This window comes from Pteropus vampyrus, unplaced genomic scaffold, assembly GCF_000151845.1.
Source record: "Pteropus vampyrus isolate Shadow unplaced genomic scaffold, Pvam_2.0 Scaffold36, whole genome shotgun sequence".
Taxonomy (NCBI): domain Eukaryota; kingdom Metazoa; phylum Chordata; class Mammalia; order Chiroptera; family Pteropodidae; genus Pteropus; species Pteropus vampyrus.
In genome coordinates, this window is record NW_011888817.1 from 12,821,366 (window position 1) to 12,832,732 (window position 11,367).

The window sequence follows — 11,367 nt, forward strand, 5'->3', positions numbered from 1 at the left end:
TCTTTCTCAAGAGAAGAATCATGATATAAAACCAGACAATGGATGTAAAGACCAATTTTAGGTCTGAGAAAGAAGGGCCCACTCCTCTACATACTCTAGCTCTTTCCAATAGTCTAAATCAGGGGTTCCCAACCCCCAACGATGGACCGATACTGGTCTGTGGCCTCTTAGGAACTGGGCCACACAGCAAGAGGTGAGTTGCAGGCTAGCGAGAAAAGCTTCATCTGTATTTGCAGAAGCTCTCTAGCACTAGGATCACCACCTCAGCTCCACTTCAGACCATCAGGCATTAGATTCTCATAGGAGCACTGGTCCCTGGTGCCAAAAGGTTGGGGACCACTGGTCTAAATGGAAAAGGTCTTGGCTTACAAGATGCTGAATTGATATATCAGAAGAATACCACAGACACCATTAGGACCCTAACTTCACTGAAGAATCTAACAACGTCTTCCACAAAATCCTATTGACAGAATAGAGAAAGTGTTGAGCTGAATGACAGGGCAGTTGGGTGGACTTATGTTCAAATGACTATATTCATCAATGCATTTATTTATTCAACAAATAGTTATTAATCACCTACTATATGCCATGCACAATACTAAATGCATTGGACAAAGTGGTGACTAAGCCAGCTAAAGTTCATGTTTGTATTGTACTTATCTCTAAGGTAACTGAGAATTACAGTCAGTAAGTGCTATGACAAGGGAAGTTCAGGGTACTGTGGGGACTCATAGAAGGTAGGAGCTGAGAAAGGCTTCCTGGAGGAAAGGATATACTTGCTGAGACTTGAAGGATGACTGGATGTTTGCCAGAAAGAATAGCAAGAGAAGAGGCCCAGAGTGTGAAGGAAGTCGCAGTTCCTTCTAGGGACTTGGGTATTCAGTACACTGGAGCTGAGAGGACGTGTGAGCCAAGGAGAGACAGTGCATGAGTCTGGAGATGCCAACCACGGCAGTTCGCAAATAGCCTGAAAGCATGAGGAAACCAGTGGGATTTGAAATGGGTTAAAGTGTGGGGTAGTGGACCACTGAATAAAGACAACAGACTCTAACATCAGTCATTCCCTGCCTAATGTGTTGGTGGCAGACAAAGCTGAAGAGAGGGTAGGCATATTCACCCAGGCTCAGATAGCAGAAAGCATGCCAGATGACAGAGAGGGGGCCATAGAAGCTTCACTATCCAGAGCTGTGGTTCCCAGCCCCAGCCATACTGTAGGCCAATAAGCACATCACCTCTCTACCGTAGACCTGAGGAGAGAGGCCAGGGAAGAAGAGGATGATATTCATGCCTACCTCCCAAGGATGGGGAGATGGGAACAGGCTTTGGTGGTCCAGAAACAAAGAGAAGAATAACTGCCTGGAGGTTCAATGATAGGATTTACTAGAGATAAATGACAGGTCCTGCCTTTAGGCTCAAAAGATGAACTGCCAAAGAGAAGATGAGAGAAGTTATAGATCAGCAGTGATGTCTGTGGAAAAGACCTCATGTCTCATGAGACCACTGGCTCGGTAAAAATCAACAGAGCAAAATGGCTGCTGAAAAGGCTGGAATAATCTAGGGTTGTATAACCCGACACCAAAGCTGAGATGAGGAGGCGATGAGCTTACTGGTTTCAATACATAAGCAGTACTGTGATTAGCTCTCAGCACCACACTGGAAGCAAGAATTGGGCATCTTTAATCCAGAGAAATAGCTTTATATTTCTGTAGGGCTGCATATGAGGCAGACAGGGAGCTAATCTGAACCAGAATCAGTGCGCAGGGTGATCACAGCAGTTAGGGTAATGGGTAACATTTATTGAGTGCTTACTGTGACTATGTTCTAAACTTAATTTCACCTGTATTAACGCATTTAATCCTTACGAAAAACCGTGTGAGGCAGGTACTATCATTATTATTATTTTGCAAGATTAAACAATTTATCCAAGATCACACAGGTGGGAAGTGACGACGGCAGCCTTAAACCTCAGGCTGTCGGATTCCAGGACCTGTGAGCCTACCCACAATGCTCAATTGCTAAAATGTATTGACGGCTTCCTTTGTACCAAGCATGTTAGTTTTCACAATGACCCCATGTGGTCAAATCTATTATTATCCCCATTTCACAGGTGAGGAAATCTAGGCTTACAGAAGTTAGGTGATTTACCCAAAATGACATAGCCTGGAGGGAGGGAATGAGAGTTTAAACTCAGAAGATGCATTTCAGAACCTATACTTTCAATGTCCAAGATATAGTGCTTTCCCTGGAACTGCAAGCAGACAAATTTGAGAAGAAATTTTGCAAAGATTGGAGTGGGTCAAAGCATTTGCAATCAGTAACAAAGTAAGGTCAAAAAGAGGTGAGCTTCCTACTACAGGGGTATTCAATCAGGGACTAGATATGGACCTACCAGTGGGGGATCCTCCTGTGACTCAGAGCAGTGGTTCTCAAAGTGTGGTCCTCAGATGAACAGCATCAGCATTATCTGGGAACCCGTTAATATGCAAAATTTCAGGCCTCACCTAGACCCATTGAATCAGAAGCTGTGGGGTGGAGCCCAGCAACCTGTATTTTACTGAGAGCTCCAAGAGATTCTGGTGCAAGTGAATGTTTGGGAACCAGAGGTCTGGAATGACCCCTGAGATTCTTTTAAGCCTGGATTCTGTGATTCTTCACCTTAGACAGGAAATGTGATGTCTGGAGCCCTAGGAAGTCTGTGGCTGCCTGCTCTTGCTTTTCCGCCCAATTGGGCAAGCTCTTTGGAAGAGCATATTTCAGTTCTGCAAAGCAGATGCAGGAAAGCTTTGCAGAGGTCTCCCTTGTTCCCGTCTTTAAAGAGCTCATCCCTGCAGTTGTTCTGAGAACTCTATAAACCCCCTTCCATCGGCAGCCTGTCTGCATCGGTCCCTTTAATAGCACAAGACTTAATCGTCTCCTATGGATTGGAACCCTCTTCACACAAACTAAAATCTTAGCTCCTTCTTGCTCTTTTTTTCCCCTCTTCCTTCCTTAACTACCATTCAGCATGGCACCAAAGGATTTGGAGTCGAAACTGCCACTCCCCCTGGATCTCACTCCATCTCATTTTCTCCAATCTGAATGATCATCATGGGGCCTCTCTCCTCCCCGGCTTTTGCTGCAGCCTCATTACCTGGTGTCTCCCAGCAGAGCCAGTAGTGTCTATCCTCTGGGGCCCAGCCTTCAGCCACAGACCCTCTCTATGGACTGTACCTGTTTCTTGCCCAGAAAGCAAAATTGGACTCCCCATCTAAGAAGGACTGATCAGGACTCCCTGGACCAACCCTTCAAGAGCATCCCATGACCAGACTCTTTCCATCTCTGAATACATGCAAAGTGCATTTCAATGAAAATGTTGCAAATGTAGGGAAGAACTAGCTCCCTGTGGGCTGCAGGTGTATGAGAAATAACAGGCCAGGGGGAGTCTGGGAGCTGACATAAAGAAGCCTCCTTGGAAGGGCACCTCTCTTGCTCCCTAGCATGGTGGATAATTATCACAGGCTGTTGATCCATCCATTCCACTGTAGGTACATGGTTATATGGGTAATGGGCAAATGCCCCATACTGAGCTGCATGGAGCACTGAGCATCAAGGTTGGCACAAGGCAGATGATACATGAGAAGAGGACATCCTTAGAGTTCACAGTCTGATGGCAGAGACATGGCCTCCACCCTTGGGAAATCTTTTTCTCCTAACATTTATTGAACATCCGGCACTGTGCAAAGAGCTTTGTATACTTTATCTACTTTAATCCTCACGCAAACCCTATGAAGATGATACTATAAGATTTAACCATATGAAATTTTTGTAGGTCAAAAACAGCTGAATGTGGTTTAACTTAATGTTAATATTTCTATCTTATAGATGAAGAAATGGAGGCTCAGAGGTTAAATGAGTTGCCCAAGGTCACACAGCAAGTACATGTTAGACTCAAATTCAGATCCACCACATTTCATCAAACCCAAGACACATCATTATACCTGAAGTGCCAAGAAAGAAAAAAATCCTGCAAGTAAACTCAGACATGACATGTGAGATACATACTGATTTCAGAGATGTGAAAATGAGGGGCCAGTCTCAGAATCAATGACGTATATCACTTGACTCCAAAAATTTAATTCTACCTCTTGGTGGAGATGAGGGAAAGGTGGCCTTAAGCACCCTTGGGCAACTCCTTGTCTAATGGTAGAAGTACGACACACATGGACTAGAGAAAGCCCTAGACACCCACAAGTATAACTACAGCCAAGGTTAATAAGCATTAGTAAAGAAAGTCTAAATGCCAAAGGAATCCAGAAGAGGGACATGGGAAAGTGAGCTTTGGGGAGACGGGCGTGCCAGGCTGGAGCTGGAGACAGCGTGGACCCTGGAAAGACAGTGTGGACCCTGGAGACAGTGTGGACCCTGGAAAGACAGAGGTAAGGTAGGGAAGAGTGCTGTGGGCACAAAGGCTACAAAATGTGGCTAATGAAAAACAAAAGCAAAATCAGAATGACGTGTTGTCCTCAAAACCAGTCGCCTCACCTTCAGTCCAGTCCCCTCTCTCCCAATGGCTCTCAGTTAGGATGTTGTCCCTGGAGCACAGGAGAAGGAGAAGAGAACAGCAAATACAAGTGCTGGGGCAGGCCAGTGGCGCCGAGGGATACGAAATTTGAGGAGGTACCACTCTCACCGTCACTTGTGCAAGTTCAGGGTCACCGTTAATAGCCTCCTTAAATTCTGCTCCTTAGCTGCCTCACTCACGTCATCCTAGTCCTGGCCCTGTGCGAGTCAGACTCCTTGAAAAACAAGAAGAAATGCTGATCTTTGGACAGCATTTAAGTGTTTTTGAAAAGATATCACATCTATTCGACCCTATGAGGCAGGCAATATCATCACCATTTTACAGATGGGGAAATTGAGGCCCTAGAAAAATAACATGACCCCTCTGATCATGCTTGTCCCAAATCTGTCACCTCCGTAAGGACTCTGAGCCATGCCGCTTTCCCTACTGCCAGAACAGTTCAGCCTCTGGCAGCCACCGCTGTCCTGGTGTCCCCATTTCCCCCGAAAGAAGGAACATGGTGGAAAAGAAGGGTTGGTTCTTTCTCACGGGGGAGGGTGGACTGGATAGCTCTCGCCCCTAACACATATGCCAGGGCCCAGTGTCAGCAAGCTTTACCTTAATATTGTCCCCTGGACTCAATTCCTGGCAAGGCAGTCTCTATTTAGAAGGTTAAAATGTGACACTTGCTTAAAAGTAAAATGACCATAAAACCTATTAGCCTGGAAATAATTTGGAGGGGAGAGGAGACAGGATGGGGGAGGGAAAAGGGAGGTGAGAAAAGAAAGGGAGAACGAAGAGCTAACTTACTGGTCATCTCCTCTGGCCAGGTCACTAGCTGAAGACATGGAGGTGAGGAGGGGACATACACATGGGGTCCTGGGGTTTCCTCAAGGCTCTGACATTGTCTTTAAAAACAGCATGGTGGCTGCCTGGGGGACATGCAGGCTAGAGTCCCCAGAACAGAGAGATTTCTGTGGGTGGGCTGACCACACCCAAAAGAGAGCCCAACCTTTATTTCCTTGGATTAAAGTGTTGGGCAGAGTGCAGAAGCCCAGACAAGGTGGGGTGCAATCAGTATAAGAACGTGTACTGGCAGAAGGGGTGGGAAAGACAATCCATACCTTTCCTCACAAGGAAGCATATCTGCCACGTGGCCCATCAGCAAGGCCAGTCTGACTCTGGAAGCCTGGGAGGGTTAAATGTTGCAGAGTCTACACAGGCATCCCCCATAACAAGCCAAACGGCCCAGCCCCGCTGAGGCCACACTCATTACCTAGAACCACGGGGTTGGGGAGTTGCACTCAGCGCCTGTAGAAACCGTTAATATCTATCTTCCAAATACACAGACAGCTAAAAAAGCACAGGATCTGGAGTCAGGCTGACTGGAGGGGAATTCTTCTCCTGTCTCTACCACTCACTGGCCGTGGGATCTTGGGCAAGTGACTTCACCAAGCTTAGTTCCCTCATCTGCAAAATGGGAATAATACCTGCAGGGTGGTGAAGACTAAATAAGATGATGAGGAACATGCAACAGCTACATTTATTGAGCACTTACTATTCACCCACATTACTAGTAATTGTTTGAAAAGCACTTAACACAATGCCTAACAGTGAATAAGCGCTCAAATAGATTGGGGCCAGTGTATTGTTGTTGTGTGATTGTTTTATCAGTTTGATTGTGCTCCAGACCCAGGTAAGGAGGGGCCCAGGCAGAAGACAAGGCCACCACAGCCACCTTAGCACAGGCACACTGCCCCCTGGTGCTGCTGCTGGGGATGAGCACCCGGAAGAAGAACGATTTAAGCTAAGAAGCTCACCGCAAGCCCCCATCGGCACCAGCCCCTTCCTCCCGCCAGCCCAGCCAAAGCTCCAGCCCCATCACGCCAGCCTCCTAAAGACAAGCCAGGGCTGCTGGGTGCTGGCCCCAGAGGAAGGGCCCCGATCCTGGAGCCTCAGTCCTCTCTGTTGCCAGGCAGGGCTCTGGAAGCTCCAGGCTCCTCTCTGCTGCTGCCCAGCCAAGTGGAGCGTCGGCTTTCTCAGTTTCCTCTGGAGGATCCTGAGTAAGCAAAGTGGGGTTCAGGCTGAAACTGCGGGAGGCAGAGGCAAGGGCAGCTGTCTGTGACAAGGTGGAGGAAGCTTGGCCTCGGTCGTGGAGCACAATCAGGTCTCCCCCTAAAAGAGCACCCCGAGCAGCCCTGCAGCCTCCTCTGCATGTGGCCTTGTACCTCCTCCCAAGAGGGGTTGTTCTAGTACCTACAAGGGCATCTGTGCCTCCCCCCCCCCACAGAGGGTACTCCGTTTCTTGGGACAGGGACAGAGAGTGCTTATAAAAACACAGGGACTCAGGAAGGCTCATAATCTCCACAAAGGATCCTAAAAGCAGCGAAGAAACCTTGTATTCCTGAAGAGGTAGGAATGGAAAGTGGCCCCTCAAAATCCTTTTGAAATAGCACAGCGGGCTGGACTCCTGAAGTCAGCTGTCCTGCTCAGAGGCAGGGGGATGCAAGTGACCTTGGAAAGACCTAGTCAGGACCGGTTGCCTGGCTCACCGTGCATAAACCACCTCTAAAAGCCCCAGATCTTCCTGACGTCAAAAGACTGTTTAGCGCAGTGCGAGGCAGGCATCAAGAAGAAATTAAACTCCAGCTAGAGAAGGAGGGACAGGAGCAGCTGGGCTAGAAAGTGGAGGCAGAAATTTCTCAAGTTAATGCTCTCTAAGGCCCCTCAGGCCACTCCCAGGTCTCTCGTCTGAAGCTATTTACTTCCAGGAGGGGAAACCCTATTGATCTTCATTCAGCTTCTGTCTGCTCCGACAAAGCGTGATGTTTCAGTGCTTCGCCAGTCACCGTGAGAAAATTCTCATTGTTTTACATGCAATGGCTCCCAAACTCAGGAGCCAAATGTTCAGGACCATTTGGGTGAACTAATGGGAGGAGATGCAGACAGGGCTGGTTTGGGAACTCTGGGGGTGGGAACCTCACTCCCCTGGGATAGACTGCCATTGCCTGCTGGGTGCCCCCAGCCTAAGCTCAGGGACTCACAGCTCTGATCTGCTCTGTCTGTAGATGCTCTGTGAGTCTGGAGCTAAGCCAGCCCTTCCCTCCCACCCTCTCACTCTCCCCCACCCCCCAGCCCCCACACATGCACACACACCTGCTTTATGTCTCTGCAGTCATTTGGCTCTGAACCTCCCTCCTGTCTGACTAGAGATCACCATCATCCACTCAAGCTCCCCAGCTGCTGCCACCGCTGTCTGGTTCCCCTTTCAAATTCCAGGCTGGCCCTCGATTCTACAGTATGTATGTAACATGAAACACAACAGAGCTAACCATGAAAACTACAATGGCGCTGGCAGTCTCCACCAGCCTGTACGGAAGGGAACTCTGAAGTCACAGAATAGCCCAAACCATGATGGTCAGCCCAACAGTTTACAGATGGGGAAACTGAGCCTCTGAGTTGGAAGGAGAATGTGATTTGACCAACAAGACCCAGTAAACTGGCAGAAGACAGAGAAGAAAACCCAAGCCTTTTGGATCTCAGCCTAGGGGCCCCTCCACTTCAGCTTCTAGTTCATGTAACCAGGAAATCCAGGTCCCCACATGAGGTCACTGAAGCCCATTTGGCTGAGAGGACCCATGTATTAAACTGCTTTCCATGAGTTAAGACCGGCATCTATCTGAACAATAACGATAATAATAATAATAAAATGCCGAACAATATGCCTTAAAAACCTTCAATGAACAACATTTAATAATCACACGCAGAATACATCTTCCACATATTCATATAAAATAATCAATGATCATTTTTTTCCGCAGACTACAATCCAATTATTCTCCCTCCCTCACTCTCTCCCTCACTCTCCTTTGTTACTTGCAAACCATCCAAGCAATCAATGCCTTGACCTCTCCCTCTGATAGACACAATTACAAAAAGACAGAGCAATGCAATTCATCTATTCAAGACGGATTGTTTGAACACTCTGTCACACTGCTGAGCTATCCATCTCCTTGTCTAAGAGGAAATTTCAGCCCCCAAAAGAGGCACAAAGAGAAGGGGCGGTACGCTGCTCCCCAGCCCAGAGAGCCCTTTGCGCACCTGCAGGAAAACCCTCTCCCTGGCTGGTGCTCGGCAACGCCTGCCTGCTAGAGAAGGATTTGGCTCCAAGTGCTGCCGTCTCAGGCACCAGTCTCTAGAACCAGAAGCACCCTACACACTCCGGAGCCCAATTTCTAGGGCCTCAATTCCTGCAGCCCCAGCCAGCGCCCTGAGATCACAGGGTTGGGGAGGAATGAGCAAAGGGAGATGGCATTGGGCCCGGCCAAGGCTGTGTGTTTGGGTTTCAGCATGAGAGTCAGACACACACACTCTCTCTCTCTTTCTCTCTCTCTCTCTCTCTCTCCCTCTCTTCCTCTTTCTCTCTCTTCCTCCCTTCCTCTTTCTCTCTCCCTCTCTGCCACATCCACTGTGCCACATTTACTGTAGTTCCCTGAATCCAGCTGAGGCTTAAGCCTTAGCTCAGAAGGATGGAAGTTCAGCTCCCCAGGAAGCTCCAGAGAAGCCCAGAGGCCTCAGAGCCTTCTCATCCTCTATCCAAGCTGGCGCAGCTCTGGTGGTCACGTTTGGCATGGGCACAGCACCCCAGTCCTCGGGCTGGGAATCAAATGGGGCTGGGCTCAGATATAAATGGCCTGGGCCGACACGCTAATTAATCCTGGGGTTTAATATGAAGAAGATTAGAAGAGAAGAGGGCTTTGCCATCCTTAATTGCATTATTACACGCTGAACCCAAGAAAGGGCGGGCAGGCTTGGGGATTCCCCTCAGGGCAGTGAGGAGTCCCCCAGTGCAAGCCGATTTCACAGGAAGAGGGGGCAGGTGAGAACACATCCTTCTGCCCCTCCCGGTCTCATTCTTCTGGGGCTGCCTTCACCTGCTGCTGTCTTCCTGGGCCACCAAAGACCTCCACTCCTGAGGCTGGGCTGGGAGCATGCCCATCCCACCCCTGCAGGGGAAGGGCCACGGAAGAGGAACCTGCAGTGAGTGGACTGCGTGCATAGAGCCTTTTGGGTCCCCCCTCTTTTCTCCCAAGGGCACCATATCATGCAAATCCCCCCAAAAAAAACAGAGGGAAGGAAGGAATAAAGGAAGCGCTGGCCCACTACTAAAGGGCTGCCTGTCCCGGGAATGGTGACTAAACTGGGCATTCAGGCAGAGATCGAAAATATTTTTGACTTGCCAGAAACACCCTAGGTTGCAAAGGGTTAAGCCTGACCGTGAGGGCTGTTCCCCGAGGCCAGAGACTGGACTTCTCTGCTTCCCGATGTGCACCTGTCAGGATCCTGGGCTTGGACTGAAAGACCCCCGCTTGGGCAGAGCTGAGGATTGTGTTCTACAGCCATCCAGGTGTCGAGCTCAAAAGGGTCTGGGATCCAGGAGAGATCCACGGAAGAGACAGACCCCAGGATTTCTGACTGCCTCCTAGGAAAATCTCAAGTACGAAACCAAGCCCGACATTGGTTCCGCGCACCCCTCACGCCTCTAGCAGCCCAGGGGCCGCGCCTAGACGAAGAGCCACAGTGGAGGAAAGTGGCCCTGGCTCGGCAGAGCTCTGCCCGCCTTGTGCAAGACGCTTGCGGTGGCGCCTCGCGAACCCAGGCGGCCCAGGTCTCCGGCCTGGCGGCGGGTGCAGGGCCTGCGTGGCGGAGGCTCCCGCGTGGCCAGACCGGGCCCAGCCCTGGCGGCCGCGAGCCTCAGACACGCACCCCTCACCCCTACAGCCCAGAGCGCTACCTACGGGGTGCCTCGGGCGGCCACAACAAAGTTAAAGCCGGGAGTAAGAGTCCGCGACGAGAAGAGACGCAGAGACGCCAGAGCCCCCAGAAAACCGCGCGCAGCGCGCCCAGCCGCCGCCAGCTGCGGAGGGATTTCGGCTAACTTTAAAAGCCACTCGCGTCCCTCTCGCTTCCTTCTATGGCTGCGTTGGGCAGGCTCCGTTGCTCCCTGCCCCCCACCCGCGCTGCCCCAGGCGGGGGAGAGGCCCCCACCGTAAGGGGCGGCAGAAGCGACCAACCGGCTGCCCCTCCCCTGCCCCACGCCGCGGGGCTGAATGCGGGCTCGCGAGGCCACGGGCGGCCCCTGGGAGAGGAGACTGGCTGCCTCCATCATGCGAAGCCGTATCGTGCGTTCCCGCCGCGGCCGCAGGAGCTATGCCCCAGGTGAAGGCAAGAGGCCCGCGGGGAGCGAAGAGGAAAAAGAAGTTGGCGCCTTCCCCAGGGTTCCCGCTCCGCGGAGGAACCGGGTCCCAGAACTCGGTCTGCGGCGGGTCCTGCTGGCAGTCGCCGGTCAATGCGCCCGCTACTCGTGTTGGGGCTGAAACGCTTCGCTACACCCCGCCAGGTCTGGCCTCCCAGGAGCGCGACAAGGGCCCCTCGCCCTCCTCGGCCCGGCTGCCTCCTCCCTAATAAGTGAGTCCCGTGACCCGGGCTTGGAACTTTGTCCTCGCCGGGAAGAGCTCCTTGTGGTCACACGGCCCGGCAGCCCGGAGAGGTTGGCAAAATCTTTTGGGATCGTGTTCAGCGGCCCCATTCCCGCCCCCGCCCGGGCGCACGGAGACCCTCGGCTCCAGGGAGCCCTTACCGATCCGGATGACGTGGGGCATCCCGCGCGAGTCCGGGATCCAGAAGGCACACACGAGGAGCCCGGCCCAGTATTCCCAAACCAGACTCCGGAGGCGCCGCCAGGGAGCGGTCATCGTTGGGCGCCGCCGTGCGTGCCCGGGGCGCGGCCGTGGCGGGCTCCCTGGGGCGGCAGCTCTAGGCGCGGG

General features: G+C 51.3%; 1 protein-coding gene across 2 annotated transcripts in view; it reads right to left on the minus strand.

The window, feature by feature from the left end:
* The window catches only part of GRIK3 (glutamate ionotropic receptor kainate type subunit 3), a 213,468-nt gene extending 202,173 nt beyond the window's left edge, over positions 1 to 11,295 (minus strand). For both annotated transcript variants that reach the window (XM_011357999.1, XM_011358000.1), the window contains exon 1: positions 11,181 to 11,295. In XM_011357999.1, the coding sequence (XP_011356301.1) occupies positions 11,181 to 11,295 (115 nt within the window). The remainder of the gene's footprint in view (positions 1 to 11,180) is intronic.
* Between the last annotated feature and the right edge of the window lie 72 nt (positions 11,296 to 11,367).